We start from the raw sequence: 26,463 nt of genomic DNA, 5'->3' as shown, positions 1-26,463 counted from the left end.
CTGCAAACAATTACAAATCAGAAGCGTGCAAAAATATTTCCATATATGTATTTCAAATGTGTAATTAGCAGATTGCCTGGCGTTCAGCTGTAACACACAGACATATATTACTGTCATGCCAGTCTGGTTAATTGCATTTACTGTGACTGTCCTACCCTGCTTGCGTTGGCAGCTGCCAGAGCGGAAAAACTTGTTTTTCAAACTCATGCCAGATTTACATAATATGATCTAATTCACTAATTAAGGGTTACCCCAGGTCATATGGTTAAAGAGGAACTATAACCGAATGTTTTCTAGAAACGTGGAAGAGATCAGCTTACTGAAAACTATCTTATCAGTGCAGGTTAATGTATGAAAACCTCCTATACATTAACACACATTGATTTCCTTATCTCACTGCAATTCTCCCAAAGTCTGTCTGGCCATAGTAGGCTCTGTGCAGTCTCTAATGATATTAAATGCCCATAAAGATCCTTGTAGCAAGGTGCTTTAGGCTATGCAATGCTGCTTATTAGTGGCTTTCTTTTCATGGTAAGACAGTAATACGTTTTTAACCCACATTTTCATGTGACTTGGTTATGCTGACATGCGTCTCCTGTGGAGTGTAAATTTTAAAGAGAAGTCCACTTATGGTGCTTTAGCAATGTTGCAATATTTTTGTAGTGCTCACCCCCTAAAGGGTCTGCTGTTTTAGCCCCAATGTTCTTTCCTCAGTAGATGCAGCAGCAGCCAGGCACATGGCCTCAGTCAATCATCTGGCCCAAGGATCAGTCTATAGCAGGGGTGCTCAACCTTTGGAAAAGCAAGAGCCACTTAAGTGATTTGGTAACCAGTCTTGGGCCACAATGAAATGAGATTGAGTTCAGAATTTCACATTTTTTATTTTGGATAGCATAATGAACATTTTCCTCCTGCAGGCCCTGAATGCTGGCAGGAGAGAGAGGACTAGAAGCTGGCTTTCAGCAGTTTCAGGAGGAAAATGGAGAAGATCGGTTCCTGTATATGCCACCCCTCCTGCCCAAGTGTAAATATAATGTGACAGGCAGGCCACACGGGCCCCCTGGAGCATGGGGCAGGGTCACCATTGCTACCCCTGATGCTACATCGGTGGTTGGGGGGGGAGGGAGGTGGTAAAAACAACCACAAATGTAAATGAGCCCTTTATGGCCTGAGGATGCTCTCACACTGATGTGCTGTGGTTTACCTGCACCACTGGGGCAGCACAGTGGATCAGCGGCTTTCCTGCGAGCTAGCTTTGCCATAGACTTCAATTATATTTTGTGGGTGTGGTGCACTTTCAAAAAGCACATCAAACCTGTAGGATAAATTAGAAGTGTGCTTCCCTAGTTTTAGATTGAGGGCCACATCTAAGGGTTCCTAGGGTCACGTGTTGCCCGTGGGCCACAGGTCGAGCACCCCTGGTCCAGAGGGATTCTTTTCAATGCTTTATTGGAAAACTTAAATTTGGATGGGTGCAGGGTAACTGTCGGGTACTCCAGCGATGTAGCTTGAGGACACAGATCTTCCTCCTGCAGATTCTGGTCCAAGTCCTTTCAGTAGCAAATAATGGGCTGAGTGACACAAGGGCACCTTGAACAATGTCCACTTTAAGTATAAGATGGCTCTAATGCGCAAGGAACAGCAGCAGCACACAGTCACTGGGATCTCTTACACCAGACCAGGGGCGGACTGACCATTTGGAAACTTGGGCACTGCCCGAGGGCCCGGGGTCCGTAGGGGGCTCCATGAGATGCCCCTGGTACCTTTTTGATAGGCTTTCTTGAGTTTGGGCAAGGACACAGGGGCCCCATGATCCCCTATTGCCCAGGGGCCCCATGAGTTGTCAGTTTGCCCCTGCACCAGGCTGACTCATTTAAATGGATGCTTCCTTCCAATATCTTCCAGACACCTTTCCTGTGAATTCTCCAGACCAGATCCCCAAAAGAAGTTCCTCAGTCAGCTCCAGCAGAATTCAGAATAAGCCCACCAGCTAGCACAGCTGGGACCTGGATGAGCAGTAGAAAAGCATAGTTGGATTGCCCAGAAGGTCAGCAGCCCTTCAGGCTGGGATCTCCTCCTCCTGGACAAGAACCTCTCTGTTCCAGGCCCTAAACTATTTATGCTCCCTTCCAACCACCATCTGGGCACTCTCCCCCAGGGATTGGATTGTATAAATATTCAGCTGCTGATTTGACTCTCCCAGCCCACTACTTATCAAGCGCTGTGCAAATACAATATAAAGAGAGAGAGAGAGAATCAAACAATGCTCCAAACTTAAGGCCTCTGATGTAGATTGCACCTGTTCAGGTGCTAGGCCATCTTAATATATATTAACTAATTGAAGTCCATATATAACTGTGATAATAATTAAAAAGTGACAGTCCTTTTAAACCACAGTGCTGTAGGCCACAAATGTACTGTGTTTTCACCACGTGCCAATGAGATATAAGTGAATTGCTCACTTACAAGATCTTTTTGACCCGGTTAAGGCGGTCACAACTTGTTTACTTATGTGATTGACATCTCCCTCTGTCCTTACCTCATGCTTAGCGCTGGTAAGTCTAGTCCCAGCTTTCTGTTTCTTCTATGTTCCTTCAGGCAGTGTTAGTACTTTGCAGAGACAAGATTTAAGTTACTGTCTTCTTAAAATTCAAAATATGGAAAACATTCTCTTAATTTCAATTATCTGAGATAAAATTGCATTGGATTCAGCTTCTGTGTCTTGTTGAAGAGTTAAGCTGCCTGTGGATGATGCCAAGTCAGCAGCTGGCCATACTATGTGGACATACTGGGTCCAAATCTAAGGACGGGGTAGGCTGCAATATATTACATTTTATTTTTACTTTAAAATAGATTTCCCCAAGTTCAATGTGCTGCCTACTGTGTGGAACGTATAATAATTGTTTTTTTTTTCGTTCAACTTCTCAAGTGTCACCTGGATTAATCATCCTTTGCAGGTATCAGTGCGCAATAAACAAAAAAGATTTTCTTTCTTTTTCAAGCTATTGCCTAATAAAGATTAGCATGATAATTCCTGCAAACTACATCTTTTCATGTTATCACTCACCTTAAATTTGCCCATTCCTGTTTGTACTATTCCTCCAAGCTGTTGTGTGAGCCACATGATTTTATGGAGGGTGCTATAGGTCATATTCACTGAAATTTGTTCAAGTAAAGGGAGACTATAATGGTTGTGTGTTAATGTAGTTTTTCTATATTTTTAATATGCTCTACATGATATCTTTATAAACTGATGTCTTATATCTGTTTTTTAATATACATTTTTTAATTTTGCAAAAAAAATATATTTTTAATAGTGTGCACCTAACATACAATTGAGCTTGAGCTGCTGAGTTCTGTTAAAAAGGCTTTTTTTTACAGGTAGTAAGGAAAGCCTGGAAATGGAGCCAAGAGCTCCACCTGTTGGCTACTATACAAAATATATACAATTGCCGTATTCAGTGTCAACCTGACTTAAATTTTACTTTTTAGACTTCACCATAATTAAGAAAGAAAATATGCCCAAACCACAATACTGTATCTAAACCCCATTGGGCACTTAAAGGATTCAGCAAGCGTAATCGTCAATCAAAACCATTTTTAGTGAATTACATTTCAGCAGGGTGCAGTCCACCTTTTATAATAAAGTATATACTGGGCTTTTTTCAAGCAGGAACGTGGGGGAGTGCAGTTCCGGCACCTCCAGCACTGAATGTGTAATAGCAAGGGCTTCTGGGGTGTACTGGAGGGTCTATTGATGCTGGCCGCTGATGGATCTATTGTTGCTGGAGGGGATCTATATTTGCATGGGGACCTATTGTTGCCAGGGGGTCTTATGCTTCTGGGGGGGGGGGTCATTTGTTGCTTGGATAGATCTACTGTTGAAGGAGGGGTTTATTGATGATGGCTTCTGAGAAATCTATTGTTTCTGCCAGGGGTTATTGTTGTTGTGGTGGATCTATTGTTGCTGGGAAGATCTGTTGCTACTGGGAAGGTCTCTTGTTGTTGGCTGCAGGGGATCTATTTCACTGTTTTTCTTGTTATCATTAAGAAATTACATTCAAATCACTTGGCACTATAACATTCTACTTGGTTCTGTATTCTCTAAAAGGGGCAGTACTGGGAGGTGGGTAGGGGTGAAACCTAAGAACAGAACTTGAAGTTGGGTTGGAGGGCAGAGACAAGGGCAGGGGCGGACTGACAACTCATTGGGCCCCCGGGCAATAGGGGATCATGGGGCCCCTGTGTCCTTGCCCAAACTCAAAAAAGCCTATGAAAAAGGTACCAGGGGCATCTCATGGGGCCCCCTACTGACACCGGGCCCTGGGGGAGTGCCCGAGTTTGCAAATGGTCAGTCCGCCCCTGGACAAGGGTGACTCAGAAGGACGGAGTTCCCGCACCTATTCTCTGAGAAAAAAATCCCTGAGTACATAGCAATGTACAGCATCATGCCTTTATTGTTATTTCCATTGAGACTATACCTGTTATTATTGTTCATGTTGCTTTTATTACAATCTCTAGTCACATCAGTTACTTTGTAATTGTTTGTGTTTTTTAATTAGCAGTCGGGATTTACTTTTTGTTTGCGATGGTATAGCCCAGTGGTCGGCAAGCCGCGGCTCGCGAGCCACATGCGGCTCTTTACACGCTTTAATGCGGCTCTTGTGTGCCAGGCGCCCGCTCCCCTCCCTCCTCTCGGGCGGCAGGGACTCTGCAGCGTGATCCAAAAAAAAAACAGCCAGGGCAGCGCTCTCAAATGCAATGATTGGCCAGTCTCGCTGCCACTCACATCCTGATAGCCAGTGATTGGCTGTCAGGATGTGTGTAGGCGGGGCAGCGTGACGAACGTGAGGGGAGCTAAGCTCCTCTCACAGTCCGCCCTGAAGACCGGAACGGTGCGGGAACACGGCGAGAGGAACGCGCGGAGCAAAGGTAAGTGAATTGACACAGGGGGGACTTGGCTTACTACTTGCTACTTACTTACTACTACTAGATGAGGGATGAATTAATATGGGGGGTGAATTACTATAGGGGGGATGAATTACTATGGGGGATGAATTACTATAGGGGGGATGAATTACTATAGGGGGGATGAATTACTATGGGGGATGATTTACTATATGGGGGATGGATTACTATATGGGGGATGAATTACTATGGGGGATGAATTACTATATGGGGGATGAATTACTATGGGGGATGAATTACTATATGGGGGATGAATTACTATATGGGGGATGAATTACTATGGGGGATGAATTACTATATGGGGGATGAATTACTATATGGGGGATGAATTACTATATGGGGGATGAATTACTATGGGGGATGAATTACTATATGGGGGATGAATTACTATGGGGGATGAATTACTATATGGGGGATGAATTACTATGGGGGATGAATTACTATATGGGGGATGAATTACTATATGGGGGATGAATTACTATGGGGGATGAATTACTATATGGGGGATTAATTACTATATGGGGGATGAATTACTATATGGGGGATGAATTACTATATGGGGGATGAATTACTATGGGGGATGAATTACTATATGGGGGATGAATTACTATATGGGGGATGAATTACTATGGGGGATGAATTACTATATGGGGGATGAATTACTATATGGGGGATGAATTACTATGGGGGATGAATTACTATAAAAACTTATTGAAACTAAAAACAGTGTACCATCCTATGTATTTTCAGTTTTAAAAATGTGACTCTCAAAATAAATTTCAATCGTGGTTTTGGCGAGATTTGGCTCAGTTGAAAAAAAAGGTTGCCCACCACTGGTATAGCCTATTTCAATGCCTTTCAACTTTTTGGATGTTCATTGTTTCCTGTTCATATCGTAACCCTGATGAAGAGAACCCAATAAAAACTAGGATTGTTTGCAAAGATTACAATCTTTCTCATGCTGATCACTCTATCGCTGGAAATGATCAGTAAATCTTGTAGTTGTTGCTAATAAAAGCAGAATTCCTGAAATGATCTTTATTGCCAACTTACAGCCCGATACAAAGTAATTTTCCATATCTTACATGTGGAGGGTTGCTGGGCAAGCTGTAGACCACATACAGTGATAACTGTCATCTTCTGGGTCCTGTTAGCCCTGGTTCACACTGATGCGGTGCAGAATTTGCAGCGTTTTCTGTGCAAATTCCGCACTGCATCACAATCGCACCCCGTTCATGCGAACTGCTACGGGTGTTAACAACACCCCGAAATTGGTCCACAAAACGCGATGCGATGTGCAAAATCGGATCGCATGGGTCTGAATATCCATGCGATCTGATTTTAGTGCGCACCAAAAAAAGGGTCCTGCACCTTTTTGGTGCCGATGCCATACAAAATGTATGGCTCCAGTCGCACCGTACACAATTCGCATGTGATTTGTACAGGAATGTGGTGCAGTTCCTGTGTGAATCACATGCGATATACCGCACTGCACAAGTGTGGACCCAGGCTTAGAGTGCCTTCCCCTCTTCACACAGGTGGTTGCCCACTCAGCACTGCCACCATGGACGGATGATGTCATAATCTACCCTCCTCCAATCAGTATTCATTGAAAAATGCAAGGTGTTCTCTGAATGGCAGCAGCCAGGGGCGGACTGACAACTCATGGGGCCCCCGGGCAATAGGGGATCATGGGGCCCCTGTGTCCTTGCCCAAACTCAAAAAAGCCTATGAAAAAGGTACCAGGGGCATCCCATGGGGCCCCCTACTGACCCCGGGCCCTGGGGCAGTGCCCGAGTTTCCAAATGGTCAGTCTGCCCCTGGCAGCAGCGATGGAACATGGAAGATCATGGCGATCACTGTATGTAACATGAGCAACTACTGTCTTTTACAGCATACTCAGCAGCCCTCTAAGCATAGGACATGGATAATTGTAATGTGCCAAGCTGGACCAATGTAAGTGGGCAATAATGGTAATCACTGGAGTTCTGCTTGAATGAAAAGGCGCCAGGTGGAATGAGAAACTTTATACTTACCTGTTCTGAGGGGTAGCAAATTAAATCTTTATACCCTTACAGAGCTTTGGCCGTTGCTGCTATCCAAGTCTGTCTGAATGCCACTACTCATTTGGGCACCATGGTTCCTCAAACCAAGCCCTACGTCAGTGCAAGACACAATCAGGGGCGGACTGACCATATGGAAACTCAGGCACTGCCTGAGGGCCCGGGGTCAGTAGGGGGCCCCATGAGATGCCCCTGGTACCTTTTTCATAAGCTTTTTTGAGTTTGGGCAAGGACACAGGGGCCCCATGATCCCCTATTGCCCAGGGGCCCCATGAGTTGTCAGTCCGCCCCTGGGCACAATACTGTTGTAAGGGTTAGGACAAGTGGTGGGCAGGGGGACAGCTGCCCTGGGCGCAGAAAAGAAGGGATGGAGGGTGGTAAACCCATTCTATGGCATGTATTAACAGTGGGAGAGGGGGGTGCAATTCTGCATCCTTACCCTGGATGCTGGGCATCCCTGTCCAAGTACTGGCAGGAGGAGCCACAATGCTCGGTGACAGACACGCTATCCATCACACCCTTTAAGAGAGTGATGTTATAACTCACCACCCATTGGACCGGTAAGTATAAAGGCTCTTCTTCCACATGGTGGTTCTACTTTTTATTTTCTCCTCTCTTCAGAGCCAATAGGGATGCGGTACTGAAACCATGGTGTTGTCAAGCGTTTCTGCCAATGGCTTTGATCGGCAGCACCATCAGGAAACGCCACATGGAAAATAAGGTCACAATCACACAGAGCAACTGTATATTTATTATACAACATCTCAGGAATCTAAATATTTTCACTTTCAAAGTAGCTTGATATACATTCTTTGTGGGAAAGTTATCGAGAAAAAGATGATAACCAAATCACGAACGAAAGCAGAGCAAAGGAAAAGGGCTAAAACTCAACCAACGACATGAAGCTTAGGTTGCTGGGATGCGTAAATTGCTTCTGTACTCCAAAGGTAACTGATATATAGTCCAATGAATGTGGATCTCGACCCCGTGTAAAGTTGTGGTCTTTTAGGACTCAAAAAGCCACCAGGAAGCTGCAAATACAAAAATGAGAAGGGCTGTCATTGCACTGGATTCTGAAAAATGTAAAAGAATTCCGGGTAAATTGCTAAAGACACAGCTGAAATACATGCTATATATACAGTATAGATCTGTACAGTTCAGGGGTGGACTGACACCTCATGGGGCCCCCAGGCAATAGGGGATCATGGGGCCCCTGTGTTCTTGCCCACATTCAAAGCACACCCAAAAAAGCCTATAATAGGCACCAGGGGCATTTCATGGGGCCCCCTACTGACCCCAGGCCCTCGGGCATTGCCCGAGTGCTCAAATGGTCAGTCTGCCCCTGGTACAGTTGTATCTGATTCTCAGCGATTCTATGGATCAGCGCCATATCTGATACACTTGAGAGCCATTTTCCATAGAATTTTTTGGGTGAATTTTTTTTTACAAAGCTGGTCATCAGTTCTTTCCTCAACATTTTCCAATTGTTCAGGCTTGCAGAAAGTGATAGCACATATGCATAGCCAATTTGTACACACATACTATGGCCAATATAGATAGGAGCCAATTAACCTACCAACATTCTTTGGAATGTGGTAGGAAGTTTACAGAAGCACAGGGAGAACATGCATACTCAATGCAAATCCTGGTCAAGAGTCAAACCAAGGTTCCCAGTGCTACAAGACATAAGTGCTAAAAGCCACTGTGCTGCCCATATAATTTACAGTATATAGGATATCCTGAAGAAGTCAAATGACCAGTGACGCAACACGTTGGGTAGAGCCAGTGATGCAACTTCCAGTTGACGCAAAAACTGGAAGTGTGGTGAGGAAACTCCATTTCATTAGTGGGATACACTTCTCAATATATTTAAATGATATGTGAGTGCATCACCATTTAAATAAAAGTCTTTGAAAATTGGTTACCATGCGGTGCGCTATGAGAGCTCTCCCCTTCTTTTGAGCTGCAAGCAAAATAAAGGCAGCACGGACCGGGCCCCTAAGGAAATATTACATCTGAAGTGGCTGCTAACAGCTGGAGGTGGAGCTGCAGGAATTACTTACTAAAGTGCAAGCGACTTATTCTTTTAGGTCAAATATTAAGGTGAGTGGGCACTCTACACCTGTTTCGTGGACTGGTAACTTGGGCACCGAAGTATAGTTTTTAAGCACATTTTGGAAGTTATATTCACAGTTTTCACAGAATCACCATTTATTGAGTCTGGATATTGGAATTATTTATATGTTATTGGGGCTTTTTAATAAAAACTGTTAATATTTATGTTATATACTAAGGGAGATTTTATTGTTTCTCACTTAATGGTTTGATTGTTATATGATTTTTTTTTGATTGTTATTGAATTAGTATAAGATCAGGGGCGGATTGACCATTTGGAAACTCGGGCACTGCCTGAGGGCCCGGGGTCCGTAGGGGCCCCATGAGATGCCCTTGGTACCTTTTTCATAGGCTTTTTTGAGTTTGGGCAAGGACACAGGGGCCCCATGATCCCCTATTGCTCGGGGACCCCATGAGTTGTCAGTCCGCCCCTGTATAAGATGTATCTTTATTTTTGGTTGTTAAAATATGTTTCTTACAGGGACAGCACACCATTTCTTAAAGGTATTGTTAGTACATAGGCTCTGTATTTACCTGTTCATTGCTTTGTCCAGGCAGCAAAACCAGAATGGTAACCTCACTTTTCTCTACTGCATTTGAGTAATTGATCTTGGTCAACTCCTGTTGTTGACTACCTTTTGCCAGAAAATCAATTATATATGGTTGGAATTTTTCTATAGGGACAAACCTTATTGTTCTAGCATGGCCAGGCATGGTGTCATCCCCTTTACCCCTGGGAAAGGTTCTGGTCTCCTGGGCTTTTCTTCCCTATCTATAGTGCATCTCTGACATGCTGTGCTATTATAGATGAAGGATTGCAATTAATGATTATGTGTTTTGTTTAGATCATTATTTAAGAATATATATTGTGATGGCTCCTGAGGAAGTGGATAAAGTCCATGAAACGCGTTGAGCCTAAAGAACTGGATCATCTGTGAAGCAATATGTTATTCTATCAGATTATAACCTTTTTAACTTTTACAAGAATACAGTGTTGGTGGACATGAATAGAAATGTTAGAATATATGTGGTGAATATTGATATGAAATAAATTGGGATTTTATAGATGTTGTGCCTTAAAGTCACAATTTTTTTCAGGTCTGGTCTTCTTTCCCTACCTCTTTCTTTTTTGCTTTATGAGTATCACACAGAGTTATTGTTTATATTTTATTAGGACTTTTTAATAAAAACTGTCAAGATTTATTTTATATACTATGGGAGATTGGATTGCTTCGCATTTATTGGTTTGAATGTTATATGATTTTACAGCAAAGGCAATTCATGTATTGATTTTTTGAGTTAGTATGAGGTGTATCTTTATTTTTGGTTGTTAAAATATTTTTCTTACAGGGACTGTGCACCATTCCTATGTTAGTACATAGGCTCTGTTTTTACCTGTTCATAGCTTTGTCCAGGCAGCATAGCCAGAATGGTAACCTCACTTTTTTCTACTGCATTTGAGTAATTTAGCTTGGTCAACTCTCTGCCATCCAATGGTCAAGTCTACTGTACTCACTGCAATCAGGGCGTGCTGACTGTCGGCCCTAATCTAGGCTACAAAGCTCATTTCTTCCCCTTAATATGACACATTATCACTCAAGCTCTGAAGATGGGGCAGTCTAGTTCCCTCAAAGCGTGTTGGCTGTATCTGACATTTCTGTTCAACTAAATAATACAAATGAACCTCCAGGTGAGAAAACTATTTTTTACTAGGCGCTTCTAACCAAAAAGTGAGAGATACAATTTTAGGGCATGAATACAAATTCCCCTCTATATAAACCTCTGTGGATGTTCACCTGGGAATAGCATGGTCTTGATGTCCTCTGGGCCCTCCAGACAATCGATGGATGCTCTCTGAAAGGCCTTGCTTTGTACACACTGAAGATGACTAAAAAAAGACAAAGTGAAAATTTACAATAAACAGTCGTATAACTGATAACTGATAACTGATCAATAAGCGCTACGTTTTCCCTATAGGTCTTGATTGTAGAATATAAATATTCCATATCTTACATCTGGATGATTGCTAGGCAAGCTCTAAGTGCTAATATATATACAATTTTTCTTTTTTTTTTTGGACAATAGTCCTTCCTAGAGATGTGTATGACAGAAAAATTAGTTTGGTTTCAAATTTGTTCGTTAAGTTAATAATTGTGTTACACAATATTTGTTATATTAGAATGATTCTTTTTCAGAATTTGTGTTGTATATTCCGATTTTTTATTTTCAAATTGATTTGAAATTCAAAATTCAAATTTTAGAAGACGGCTATATATATTCTGTTTTATTCTATTCTATTCTTTTTTTATTCTATTATATTTTTTTTTACTCCATTCTATTCTTTTATACTCTATTCTACTCTATTATATTCTATTTTATATTTTATTCTATTCCATTATTGTATTTTACTTTCTGTTCTATTCTGTTTTATTCTATTATTTTGTTTTATTTTATATCGTATTATTTTCAGTTTTATTCTATTTTTTTGTTTTATCTTATATTGTATTATTTTTTTTGTTTTATTCTGTTCTTTTGTTTTATTTTATATTGTATTATTTTCAGTTTTATTCTATTCTTTTGTTTTATCTTATATTGTATTATTTTTTTTGTTTTATTCTGTTCTTTTGTTTTATTTTATATTGTATTATTTTCTGTTTTATTCTATTCTTTTGTTTTATTTTATGTTGTATTATTTTCTGTTTTATTCTATTATTTTGTTTTATTTTAGAACGTATTATTTTCAGTTATATTCTATTCTTTTTTATTCTATTCTATTTTATTCTACTCTATTCTTTTATTTTCAATTCTATTCTATAAAGCAGCCTAAGTAGGAATCATCATCTTTTTTTATTTTTATACCTTCAAATTAATTTTCAAATTTGAATTCAGATAATTTGTCGAAATGTATTACTATTGTGAGTCAGAAATTCGGATACATCTGAATCTCTAAATAATGAAAGTTTAGTTCGAATTTTGATTTGTAACTAAACGAACTGCACATATCTAGTCCTTCCCAAGATGCCTGACTAGGGCATGTTTCATGGGCTTTAGGTCTGCATCCATCAGGGCTTGTAATGCTGGTTTTGTTTGTATGTTAGTAGTTAACAGGGGTAAATCAACTCTGAAATAACCTGGCTCCTTAACTTGCCTGGTTTTAGACTCTATTTTACCTGCTAAAGGAGGCATTTTATTTTAGGAAGCCAATTTATACTAAAGTTGATCAAACCCCCCCCCCCCATTAACCACTAAAAGTCCAATAAAACCAGCAATCTGAGCCCTAATGAAGGAGGAACCTTATAGCCTGTGAAACGCATTGGATGATACCTTTATTATCTTTGGACTTAAGTGATTATATAATTATACTGGGTGTGGTGCTCTCATTTTCCTTGAACCCTCCATTGTCCTCCAGAGCAGCCTTTGAGCTTCTTTCATATTAGAGAACTGCCTGGCTAGAGTCACTGTACTGCATAGTATGGATCAGGGGTGGACTGACAACTCATGAGGCCCCTGGGCAATAGGGGATCATGAGGCCCCTGTGTCCTTGCCCACACCCAAAAAAAAAAACCTATGAAAAAGCCAATGAAAGGTACCAGGGGCATCTCATGGGGCCCCCTACTGACCCCGAGCTCTCAGGCAGTGCCCTAGTGCTCGAATGGTCAGTCCACCCCTGGTATGGACTCACCTTAACACTGAGAATCATAATCAATTTTGGATCCAATCCCTTCTATCTGAATGTTCTGATATTGTAAATGCTGTATGTGTCCTCAGAAAGGAGGTTCTGTGCTGACACTTGGCACTCAGACAGGAATTGAGTGGAAATTTCCCTAATGAGGACACAGAGCGATAAAACCTTGGCAGATGTCCTAACCAGGGGCAGACTGACCATTTGGAAACTCGGGCACTGCCCGAGGGCCTGGGGTCAGTAGGGGGCCCCATGAGATGCCCCTGGTACCTTTTTCATAGGCTTTTTTGAGTTTGGTCAAGGACACAGGGGCCCCATGATCCACTATTGCCCGGGGCCCCATGAGTTGTCAGTCCGCCCCTGGTCCTAACACTACTCTGCTGTAGAAGAAGCGTGTCCTGTTGGGAGAAGTTTCCCTATCTTCTTATTCTGGCAAACCAGCAAAACTAAAGGGAATGGGGAGATTTTCCCTTACTTCTTGTTCAGTGTGACTGCCAATAGCAATACAGGGATAGAAGAGGTTCTATGTCTTCTCTACTCTATCCAACACTTGATAATTTTGTCTGGAATTGGTCTTCATGTCCTTGTGTTTATGAAGTTCCCACAAGTTAATATGCTGAGCTGTAACACATAGGGGTTTATTTACTAAAGCTGGAGAGTCCAAAATCAGACTCCCTTCTGCATAGAAACCAATCAGCTTCCAGGTTTCATTGCCAAAGCTTCATTGAACAAGCTGAGGTTAGAAGCTGATTGGTTTCTATGCAGAAGGGAGTCTGATTTTGGACTCTCCAGCTTTAGTAAATAAACCCCATACTGTCTGTTGCTGAGTTTTATTAGGTTGCTTCGAATTGTTCTTTGTCAGTCACTCAGGTGGTTTATTGATTTTCTGATTATACAATCCAGTATGCCTTATGAGCTAAATACTGAACAAGTGTGGCTGGCTGCACGTAGACTATCAACTCAGCTGCTATTTACTCTTCTATGCAGTGATGACTTATTTATTATTATAGGTACTTATATAGCACCATCAATGTACGCAGCACTTTACATATATATTGTACATGCACATCAGTCCCTAACCCTCAAGGGGTGTACAATCTAAAGTCTCTAACTTACATTCATACATATACTAGGGACAATTTTGACAGGAGCCAATTAACCTACCGGCATGTCTTTGGAGTGTGGGAGGAAACCCTGGAGGAAACCCACACAGGCACAAGGAGAACAAGCAAACTCCAGGCAGGTGATACCATGGTTGGGATTTGAACCAGCGACCCGAGTACTGCCAGGCAGAAGTGCTAACCATTAAGAATTACTTTAAGCATTTAAAAATGCTTCTGACATTCATGCAGCAGATATTTCATACATAGACCCTAAAATGTCAGTCATTTTAACTCTGCCTCTTTTTTTCTGTCTTAACAGTCATTATAGAAATCTCTGCTGTCAGAACAATGTGAAATTCTAGCTGCTGTGCAGAATGACACGTTACAAAAAAAATCGCATGTTACAAAATTTTACATAACCAACTATTAAGCATGCTGCAAATAACTAAATACACAAGATTTTTTAATGCTCTTGTTAGGTTTTCCATTTTAGGAAGCAAATAAACATCTTATTTTAAGGAAACCAGATATCTGGGAATATGTTCTATTTAATTACTGTATCCTCTTTTTACCATGAGCACCTGTAATTCTCACTTTGTAGCATTAGGTGGCAGCATATGCAGTCTTTATTCCCTGTCACTGCCGAAGTATTTCATTCTATTTATGCACACATACTGAAATTCTCAATTACTTAAAACCCCTACACACATATTCTGAAAGCAGAGAACCTGTAGAATAAAAAGAAGTTAGTTCCAATTTTTTATGTTACACAATATTTGTGCAACTGCATATCAAACCTTTATATTGTCAGCAGGGGCGGACTGACCATTTGGAATCTCGGGCACTGCCCGAGGGCCGCGGGGTCAGTAGGGGGCCCCATGAGATGCCCCTGGTACCTTTTTAATAGGCTTTTTTGAGTTTGGGCAAGGACACAGGGGCCCCATGATCCACTATTGACCGGGGGCCCCATGAGTTGTCAGTCCGCCCCTGATTGTCAGTAACAAATACACTAATGTGAAAGCAGATTACCAGTTCTTAGATGTGATGGTTGTAGTAACCAGAGGCGGACTGACCATTTGGAAACTCGGGCACTGCCCGAGGGCCCGGGGTCAGTAGGGGGCCCCATGAGATGCCCCTGGTAACTTTTTCATAGGCTTTTTTTAGTTTGGGAAAGGACACAGGGGCCCCATGATTCCCTATTGCCCGGGGGCCCCATGAGTTGTCAGTCCGCCCCTGGTGGTAACTCTGCTGTTTTTCAGAAGTTCAATCTCTCAAGCAGAATGTATCAGTTTACATGGATAAGACAAGCCATTTACCACTGGCAGGGGCGATTAAAATAATCAGCATTTATTTATTCTTGTAAAAGCTTTATATACCCCCCCCCCCCCCAAAAGAAAAAAAACTGTTTGCTGTGGCTGATTACAAAGTGTGAACTGGAGTCTGGCTTCCACTTTCTATTGTATTCAAATCTGCTATTACATTTAACACTCCCATCCCCCCAAAACTGACAGTGCTGCGTTCTACTGTGTCCTATGCTCATTCCTCCAAAGTGCTCTCTCACTAATATTGAAGGCGTGTTACTGGCCAGATCACCAGGTCAAAACAGAAGGAAAATGCCAAAGAAGAAATTGATGCAGCCACCACATCTATTTATTGGTAAGCTGCAAAATACTACATTTTTGGTTTGGAGTTTAATACCACTTCAATTTTAGAGCACACAGAATCATTCAAATCCTCTTTTTTAAATATAGAACATAAAACTGTGTCATGTAAATAGATACCAAACATGTCAAGTCTAAAAATTAAAAAATAAAAAGTGACACAGGTTAAAAATAGAGTTGCATTGATTCCGGTGTCTGTTCCTGTACTGAAGTATTGGTACTCGTGCAAATGGTCCAGTACCTGAAACCGATACCTACAGGCTCGGTTCTTTCAGCTGTCAGCAGGATAACAGTGAAGGAAAAGTGGTAGAACGTGCCGCATTATGCTCATGATGGGATCCATAGTGAATACAACCAGAAAAGACAGGTCATCTCAACACATACTGCTCTCTCTGCTTCTGCTCTCTCTATTTATTTTAAAATGTCTGAAATAGTTAATTATTTACTATTTTTCAGTGCATTCTGGGCATTTGGGAGGGTCCGCTGAGGTTATCTTTTAAAAACGCGTATAAATGCGGTATGCAAACGCAGCTAAACTGATGTTTTTTAACCTATGTTTTCTAGCAGTCAGTTTCCAGCAGTCAGAAGAGTTTTCCAAACACCCCGTGTACATGAGCCCTTAGAGTCCATTGACACTTGTGTGACCTGCCATGCGACTTTGGGGTCCAAATTCGCATGGCAAGTCGCACCTCATGTTTCCCAGAGTACCATTCAAATCTGTGCGACTTCAAGTTGCAGCAACTTGAAAATAGTTCCTGCACTACCATGGTACGACTTTTGATGTGACTTTAGTCCAGAGGATGTACATGAAAACTTTGGTGACACGTTAATGTGAAAGGAGCCTTAGGTTGAGACTTTCCAGAGTAGCGTAGCCATCTAAGGATATGAACATAGCGGCCGTGTGTGGGCTGGAGTTAAGGGCAGCCATAGAATGGTCTGGTAGGGAATACAAAGAGGAGAGTTGCTCCCTTGAAAGATTAAGGGACTCCCCTACCAAGGTGTCTCACTTACCTTTTCCAGGAGTCTTCTCCCTCCCATATCTCATACAGGATATAGCCTGGTTGGGACTGAAGCTTCTGGATGGACACACTGAATAAAACAAAACACAGTTTCCAATGTACGGTCAAATATGACAGATAGTTAGCAATTTATCTCCACTTGCCCTTCCTGCTAGAACCCCTCTAGTAACTGCTTACCTGGATCATCTACATGGTCCTTAAAGTGTATTTCTACTTTTACAGCCATATTGGGACAACACCTATTTTTCACGTTCTTTTAAATGGCAAAAAAAACGCTGCTTACATTTTTTGATTTTTTGATGTGCTTTTCTGATAACTCCAACACTTTTAAAGCTTACTGTGCTGGCATATGTCATTATCAGTTGTAAACTAGATTTTGAACGGTGTCTATCCTAACAAAGGGTTAAAGATTTAGAAGCTGGGCTCCCCCAGACTGACAGTGCTGCTGTCCTGAGGTGTATCTGTTGCTCATTCAACCAGAATGCAGACACTGTGATACTGGGAGTGTGTTACTGGTCAGATCACCAGGTGAAAACAGAGGAAAAAAGCTTATAATAAGAAAATGAATGCAGCCACCACCTCTAATGATTGGGTTTAATATTAATGTTGTAAATTAGTGTTGTAAATATAGCATGTATATGACAACATATATTATAAAGAAGTATTATCCTTATAAAACACAATAGGGTGGATTTGCTAAAACGGAAGAGTGCAAAATCTGGTGCAGATCTGCATAGAAACCAATCAGCTTCCAGGTTTTTTTTTGTCAAAGCTTATTTGAACAAACTGAAGCTAGAAGCTGATTAGCTACCATGTAGTCAGCTGCACCAGATTTTGCACCCTCTAGTTTTAGTAAATCAACCCCAGTGCATTGCATTTGATAAATTATAAGAAAACATAACAAAAATAGAAAAAAATAGTTGAAGACTGGTGTACACATTTATTACAAATAGAATTGCAACTATACTGTGAAAGAATTGAACTGGGAAAGATCTGGGTGAAGGATTGCTATCCTGCTACTGTAGACAAGTTTCTGGAAGCATGCTAACATGATAAAAGCATAGAATAGCAACATTATAAGAAACTACACTAATAGCAACAATAGTATCAATAAGGTAATAATAAAAACAAGTTGATTATTAACCCCTTGGCGCCAGCGCCTCCCATCCCTTTAAGGGTTTCAGAAGCAGGGAGGCGGGGTTTTAGGGTCATGTGACTGCTGTGATTCGCTGTCACGACGGTCAAATGATCGGGAAAGGTCCCGATCGAAAGAGGAGATCGGGACCTTTCCATGAGTACCGAATGTGTGTGCTGGGAGCGCATAATAGAACGCAAATGTGCGGCCACTCGGCGTCTAGGCCCAGACGCCGGGAGGCAGCACATTTGCGTTCGGCCGGCGCCAAGAGGTTAATATTATTTTTATTACAGATATTTATACAGCGCCATAAATTTACGCAGCGTAATACGTATATATTATACATTCACATAGTCCCTGCCCTCACGGAAAGTACAATCCAAGGTTCATAACTGACATTCATAAATACACATATTAGGGCCAATTTAGACAGAAGCCAATTAATCAACCAGCATGTCTTTGGAGTGTGGGAGGAAACCGGAGTACCCGGAGGAAAGTCACGCAGGCACAGGGAGAACATACAAACTCCAGGTAGGTGGTGGCGTGGTTAGCTGATTGATTTAAGATTAGTATATTGAGAGAAATGTGTTAAAGTGGTATATATGTTACATATACCCAGTGAAGTGACTGGCCTCAGGTGATACACAGAGATGAAACCAATCCTCATACATAACATTTACTTGTTTATTTGCAGTCTTCTCTTATCTACATCTATTCAAAGTGCAGAATTATAAAGCTTGTCTAAGATTTCAGAAAAAAGGGGGCAGAGAGTTGAAATTACACACTGCAGAGCTCAGTAAGGAGAGCTCTGAGAGCTGATTGGAGAGAAGAGACACACCCACCTCCACACAGCTCGCAGAAACTGACACTATCAATCTGGGAAGATCCCTTCCTTACATCAACATTTTTTTCTTGGTGTCAGGAAAACACTTAGTGCTCTGGATTGAGACAAGTACACACTATAGAAGGAAATGCTTTGTTTGTATTTCATGTCTGAGGTTTACAACCACTTCAAATATGGCTGACAAGTTGACTTTTGTTGAAGATCTACAGCACAGGTGTCAAAGTGGTGCCCTCCAGATGTTGCCACACTACAAGTCTCATGAGGCATTGCAAGATTGACAGTTCCAAGCATGACTCCCACATGTAGAGGCATGTTGGGACTTGTAGTTTTGCAACAGCTGGAGGGCCGCCAGTTTGACACCCCTGATCTACAGTATGCCCTATATAACACATTCCAACAAAATAGGCAAAAATATTATCTAGTGTTAGCAAATCAACCAAAATTTGACTTGCATATTATTCCTAAAAACTTTCCACTGCTCACAAGTTGTGTCTTTCAGTTTTTCAACCAAAGAAGCCACTTAGACTAGGGGTGAAAGTTTTTTAAGCCGTTGGACTTGATTTGCCAACTCCAATTCCATGATCTGGATGACCAAAAACCTTTCTAGACCAGTATATTTTTTTTTTACATGGGGAGACTTAAAAAAATCATTGTCCTCTATGGAATATTACTTGGTGTTAATACCCCCAAGATTGAGAAGTTATGGGCCACATGGAAGGAGGATATCCTTCTTTGGATGAGGAGGACTGGGCAGAGGCTTTGGAACAGGGCCCCAAGTTAGTTTTTTCCTCCAGAGATAAAGTTATACAGGTCAAGTTTTTACATAGGGTTTATTACACCCCCTTGAGGCTTTCTCAGATATACCCAGAGCGGGACCCTGCTTTCCCCCATTGCCAGCTACATTTGGGAACCTTTTTACGCATGTTCTGGACATGTCTTGGAATTGTTCCCTTTTGGTCTGATGTTTTTGATTTGATCAATATACGGTTGCAGCTGTCCCTGCCCCTTTCACCTGCCTTGGCGTTGCTGAGGCTTCATGATGAGGCACAATGGTCCCACCACTCAAACTGCTGATATCTTATCTCCTGTATTATGCCAAAAAAGAGGTTCTATTAAAGTGGAACTCAGGGGGCCTTCCTGTGATATCGTCTTGGGAAACAGCTGTAGATGTGGCCCTTCCAATGTACAAACTTGTCTATATTAATAGAAGCTGTCCCTGGAAATACGATAAGGTATGGCTCCCCTGGACATCTCATTGAGGGTATACAGTGGAAGCGTTTGGCCCACTGCCCTGTAGTATGATCTTTCAGTGGGGGTTTATGGTAGCCTCTTATTCTCCCCCCCCCCCTCCTTTTTCCTGTCCTCCCTCCCTTCGGTTTACTTCCCCTTTCCTTCCTCTCCTTTCCCTTAATTTTTTAGTTGTCTGTTTCTGATGGGTTCCCTACACCCTGGGTCTCACCCTTGAATTGACTCAGATGCGGTACCACCAGTTTATTGCTTCATAACTACTCTGTGGTTTTTTGGATGTTGTGCAACTTGCTGCTATTGTACATTCCCATTGTGCTATGTCTACCATGTCAAACAATTGCATTGTGTTTCAGCTGTGATGTTCTTTTACTTTCCTTTTTACAATAAACATCCTGTATTGTAAAAAAAAATGTTTTTTTTTTATATTGCAGATTTATGGATTTGATCCAGATTATAGTGGATCAACATTATGGTTATCTGGAAAGAACTATACAAAAGTGTCAGAATTCGAGGAGTTAGATAACTTCATAAATTAAATATTTTACTCCTTAGAGTCTTCCATCTTTGTATTTACTATCATAGGAAATCTTTTGATCATTGCATTAGCATCCATCACCCCTGCCCTTTAGCCCACTATGTATTATCTCTCATTTTCAGATCTCTAGATTTCAACCAACATTCTTTCGAACATGCTTGGCAATCTTTTTTCTTGGGGAGGAAATAATTACTTTCTGTGGCTGCATCACACAGTGATACTTACTCAATGCAATTGGAATCTGACAGAGTAAAAGGAAAGGAAACATAATCTTGTTTAGACCATCTGGAGTCTAACTGGGGAATAAACTAAACTCCCTTCTGTTTCAGGTCTACCTGCGCCACCTGTGTCAGTTTCTATTTCAGAGTGAAATAGCAACTGCAGAATGTGCACCTAATTAACAGAGGAAATGTGGCAGTTTTCCATATAGAGAACTGCAACTGATTCCCCAAGATGTGACCTTGTCAAACAGAATGTGAGCAGACCGCTCACATCCCTCTCTCTGCCCGTGCAGTGATTACACTACACAAGCAGAGGTCACAGAGTTATCACTCTCCTCCTCCCTCCCACCCTGAACTGAGAGAGTCGGGGATTGCAAGGAGATGGGAGCATGCCATTCCAGCTCTCCTTTTCTCTCTGGCATGTGCTGTATTTGTCACAGAACAGAGAACCGATCTGTCCTAATCAGGGCTTTTTTTCTCAGAGAATAGGTGCAACTACCCCCTTCTGAGTCACTTCTTGTATCCTTGGTTCCATCCCTTACCCAACTCCCAGTACTGCTCATTTTAAAGAATACAGAACCAAGCAGGGGTGGACTGACCATTTGGAAACTCGGGCACTGCCCGAGGGCCCGGGGTCAGTAGGGGGCCCCATGAGATGCCCCTGGTACCTTTTTCATAGGCTTTTTTGAGTTTGGGCAAGGACACAGGGGCCCCATGATCCCCTATTGCCCGGGGGCCCCATGAGTTGTCAGTCCACCCCTGGAGCCAAGTGTCATTTTGTAGTGCTAAACAATTTGTATGGAATTAGTGATTGCAAGAAAAGCAGTCAAATAGATCCCCCGCAGCAACGACAGATCTCCCAGCACCCGGAATCAATAGACTGCCCAGAAGCCAGCAACAACAGCCCCCTTCTTCAACAGTAGATCCCTTACAGCAACAATTCACTCCCCCCAGCAACAACAGATCCCCCACAAGCAACAATGGACTGCCAAAAAATATATATATCCCCTCCAGTGACAATAGATCCCCCAGCAGCCAGCATTAATAGACCTTCCAGCACACCCCAACACCCCTCTTCCACGTTACCACTGAAAAAAGCCCTGGTCCTAATTAACAAAGGAGCTTGTGCCCCCTTTGTTAATTAGGAGCAGAATCTGTTCCATTTTTATGTTTAGAAGAGTGGTGCAAGCTTGTGCCCACATCACCCTGTTAATTCCCCCAATGTACTTAAATATTTAAATAGGAAATCCAAAAGGTTTCCCCTGGCATCATTGTTTTCATCTATTGTAAAACATTTTATATTATTGTAATCTGACAATTATTTCACACTATTCTATTATGTTTTCTGGATGGATTGCCATTGTTTCATACATCCTATATTTACAACACTATTTTTCATATTCTAGCCCTGATGAAAGGGGCCTCTTAGAACCCCCAAAATGTGTTGGCTGTTTGAATGAACTTTGGGACCAATAAACTACTGCTGCAAAAAATATTGGTGCTCTTTTGCGTACAGCCTTTAGTAATAAAAACTTGACAGAGGTTTTAACTCTTTTCCAACCTTAGCAGAAACCCATTTTAACTGAAATTTCATATTATTAGGAATATGCACTTTGCAATACGTGTTATTAAACCCTGGACCCTGCATTCACTATATCTGGTCTGAATAGTACACACAACATGGAAATGCAATTATTTTAGTAAATATAAACTGCTAAATACCTTTTCTCATCAGCAGTTAGAGCAGTCTTGCATCGCTTCTCGGCAGATCAAGTGTAGTATCTGTTCTTATCAGTGTCCAGCAGGGGTGCTCCACGGTCATTCTAGCTTTGCGGGGATGACTGGTTGTATAGTACCCCTGCTGGTATGATGGGGGCCTGGATGGCTAGTACTGGCTGGAAGAGAAAGCGAGGCGCCCACAGGCTGCTGGGGCCCGTGAGTACTTCTCCCAGGAAGCCTGGAAGGACCCAGTTCCTCCTGATTCGAGCGGATCTACCTTGTCTGGCCAGGAGCCAGGAAGGCAGAAAGTCCACAAACCAGTGCCCCCTGAGTGGTCGCCTCAGGGGTGCTCTTAGTAACACCTGGGTGTGGGACCCCACAGTGTGAAAAGGCACATGGTCACTGTGTTTTCAACTTTATCTGCACAGTGCCCTCAGGACCAGGCCTTTTGGCTAAGTTCGGGGCAATTTTTGCTACAGGCCTCAGGGCCTGGTCTTTCACAATTTGGCATGACCACTTTTTTATTTTCTATTTATTTAATTTATTTCACGTCCCACGTTTTGTCACTTTTTCTTTCTTATGTGTGTGTTTTTCTCACAAGATGGAGGGTGTGGGTCCTCAGGCCTGCCCTGAAGTCTAGAGGAAGGATGTGTGGCCTTTTGGTTCCTTCCTCCCCTGTACCTGGGGGGTTTTCTCTTCGGGAGAGCCCCCTGACCAAGTACTGGGTGGCTGGCTTCGGCTGGCCACAAGGAACGGTGGTCCACCAGGCCTTTTGGCCAGGAGGACCAAATGGGAACCTTGTCCCTGTCAGGAGCTTCATGCCCCAGGGGATCAGGGTAGTGGTCCATCCCCTTCGGGGGAAGGACAAAGCACACCCCTAAGTGCACTTTTTCGTGTGGTGTTTTGCACTTGCACTTTTTTTGTGAACACTTACGGGTTTTTCGTTTATCGCACGTTTGCGGACTTAAAAAATAGTCTTGCGACTTCAGCAGAGCACTGGTTAAAGCTTCTAGGAGGAGTTTTCTTTCTGCTCTAAGAGGATGTGAAATTTCTGACCATCTGTCTGAGCAGTGCTGATTGGCCCCGGGCTGATCACATGCACCCTCCCAAGAAAAAAAACCCCTCTAAAGTAATACACACCAAACTGAGAATGTGCATGTGACCACGGGTTCAGGCTGTATCAGTTTGATCATTTCAACAAGAGGAGGGGCAGAGAAGTAAGGATCAAACATCCTTTTTACACAATGCAGAAGATTATCCCCTTAGGTTCCACAGTGAGTATAACAAGCATGCTTTACTGCATATACAGACTGATTTTACTGTTGTGGGTTTAGTAACACTTTAATGTCAAAGTAACAGATTGACTTGGTGCGATCCGCCTCCGCCACTAATACTTGCCTTCTTGCGATCTCCTGCCACCCAGGGTGCCTGCTGAACCTTCAAGAAAAAATCCTTGAGAAGGTTGCAGGCTGGCTCTGCACAGGGCAACTGAGCTTCCCCCAGGTGACAGTGCTGAGAAACCCCAACAGGTGATCTAATCCTTCTCTAGTCTATCTAGAACAAATAAAAAACGTTTTATCTGGACATACACTTTAATTTTATTAACCCAATGTTTTTTTTATACTCATTGGTGTATTAGTTTTTGTTGCATTATAATAGATTACGTTTTACATCCCTTATGAGCATCATGGGGTTCACAAATGTGATTTATAAAAGAAGTAGTGCATGTAGCATCATGTTGTAGTCCTGATGAAGAGTGTCCCTTAGAACCCCTGGCTGTTTTAATACACCTGTGACCGATGAATTGTTTCTGTAACAATAGCCTGGTGCTTTTCTTTGTACAATTTTTAGCAAAGAAAATCTGACAGAGGTTCTAACTCTTTCCCAATTTATCCAACATATTGTAGCTGAATTCCCACATTAAAGTGTAAAATCAATATTCTGCTTTTTAGTTCTACTTGATGTAAAAATATAACAATAACCGTAATGATAATAACACAGATAGCACACAGGAGCTATCAAATGCAGGACCAGGATGGGGGGGGGGGGCAGAAGGTGCAGCTGCCTCAGGTGCAGTGTTTTCATTTAGAGGAGGGGCACATTCCTATGTAATTTAACACATACTTTGCGTATTAATATGACACAGTTTGGCATCTTTGCCCCAAATTACATCACCAATCTTGTCTCCAAATATCACCCAAACAGTCCTCCCTTGACCTCCTACTCTTTAGCTCCCTTGTCTCCTCCTCCCATGCTCATCTACAGGACTTCCCCAGAGCCTCCCCCATCCTCTGGAACTCTCTACCCCAATCTATCAGACTACTGCCTACTCTGCCCACTTTTAGGCGATCTCTGAAAACCTATCTCTTCAGGGAAGCCTATCCTGCCTTCAGCTAAAAACGGAATCTTCTATTCCTCCTACCAGTCCATCCCCCACAGTTATTACCTTTTGTACCACCAGCCCCTCCCTCTTAGATTGTAAGCTCCAAGGAGCTGGGGCTCTCCTAACCTTCTTGTATTGAACTGTATCCCAACCACGGCACCACCTGCCTGGAGTTTGCATGTTCTCCCTGTGCCTGCGTGGGTTTCCTCCGGGTACTCTGGTTTCCTCCCACACTCCAAAGACACGCTGGTAGGTTCATTGGTTCCTGTTTAAATTGGCCCTAGTATGTGTATGTATGAATGTGAGTTAGGGACCTTAGATTGTACACCCCTTGAGGGTTAGGGACTGATGTGAATGTACAATATACAGTATATGTAAAGCGCTGTGTAAATTGACGGCGCTATATAAGTACCTGAAATAATAATAATCATTGCTGTATTGTCTCCCTTTATATTGTAAACCGCTGAGCAAACTATTGGTGCTTTATAAATTCTGTATAATAATAATAATCTTTGCCCTGGGCACTAGATGACCTTGTCCTGGTCCTGATCACATGCACCATAATGTTATATAACTATATAGGCAGGGGCATCCCTAGGCAGGTGCGGGGGGTGCGCACCACACCAGGTGACACCTTTTGCATGGGGTGACACCAGACCCGCTACACGGAAAGGTAAGTTTTAATGCAAGCTGACGATCCCCGCAGGATGGATCGGATCTGCTGATTGAACATAATGGATCGGAGTCCGTTCCATTATCCTCCCCAATCCACTGATCCGATCCATCCTGTGAGGATCGTCAGCTTGCAACCTATACGGGGTTAACTGATCTCTGCACAAGCTCCACGAAAAGGAAAGTTTTAAAGCAAGCTGACGGTGCTTATGGTACATATAATGATGTCAGTATGTGGAACGTTCCAAGGCAAGGAAGGTTTAGCTGCATCATATAATGAGATCTCTCTATAGCTTCTTTCAGCTGTAACATCTCTGGAATGTTCAGTGGAAAAGGGGTTCTCTAACAATGAAGGTGCCAAATCATTATTCACCTCTGCGATGACTCACAGCTGCAGAGAACAGGCAGTGCCCTTCAGAGGGAAAAATCTCACAATAGTTATTTTTTATTTAAGACATTTTTAAACTAAGAAAGAACAGGAAAAGCATTATTATTTTGCTGTTACCTTGACCATCAGTGTGTAATTATTTTATGCCTTGCCGTATGATAAAATGTTCAGATTTGACAACTGAAAAGTGTATCTATAGCCAAAACCATTTTGTTAGTTTAGGATGGAGTGGGGAAGGGTAACTACTTCTGTAAGGCTCTTATTGGGTTCGAATAAAATGAGGAAATAGCACAGTGAGATAAAAATTGATATGGTAACTCGGGATACCATCCTGTATGTATAAACCAAAAAGAAGAAATTCTTATATAAGGAACTCTATTGATGATCGCTAGGAACTCATACATATATTCATCAAGCCAGAATATACAGTATATATAAAAAACTTTTTATTATAATATGTTAAAACATAAGACTTAAAGCCACAACACAACAATTTTGAAACCAAAACTGTTAAAGACATCCACCAGCATGTAATAACTTGTAGTTGCTTGGGTCTACGCGTTTTGCGAAAAGCACCACTTTCTGGGGGTTTTTGGGGGGGTTTTTCCATTGCTTCAGGCAGCTATTGCGTTTTGTTGTTTCACATATTTTTTAGATATTTTGTTCATTATACTGAGCATTTCTTGAGATCTGTCAATGATACTATG

General features: G+C 42.1%; 1 protein-coding gene across 1 annotated transcript in view; it reads right to left on the bottom strand.

Moving 5' to 3' along the window:
- Positions 1-7,762: 7,762 nt before the first annotated feature.
- The window catches only part of NECAB3 (N-terminal EF-hand calcium binding protein 3), a 128,971-nt gene continuing 110,270 nt past the window's right edge, over positions 7,763-26,463 (bottom strand). The window contains exons 11-13 of the mRNA XM_089673230.1: positions 16,604-16,681; positions 10,943-11,034; positions 7,763-8,062 (exon numbers count right to left, since the gene is read on the bottom strand). Coding sequence (XP_089529356.1) covers positions 8,037-8,062; positions 10,943-11,034; positions 16,604-16,681 — 196 coding nt within the window. The 3' untranslated portion in view covers positions 7,763-8,036. The remainder of the gene's footprint in view (positions 8,063-10,942; positions 11,035-16,603; positions 16,682-26,463) is intronic.

This window comes from Staurois parvus, unplaced genomic scaffold (assembly GCF_062004578.1).
Source record: "Staurois parvus isolate SC_StPar_1 unplaced genomic scaffold, SC_StPar_1.0 ptg000137l, whole genome shotgun sequence".
NCBI lineage: Eukaryota > Metazoa > Chordata > Amphibia > Anura > Ranidae > Staurois > Staurois parvus.
The sequence above is the reverse complement of the archived record's forward strand: the minus strand, read 5'-3'. Positions and strand labels throughout refer to the sequence as shown.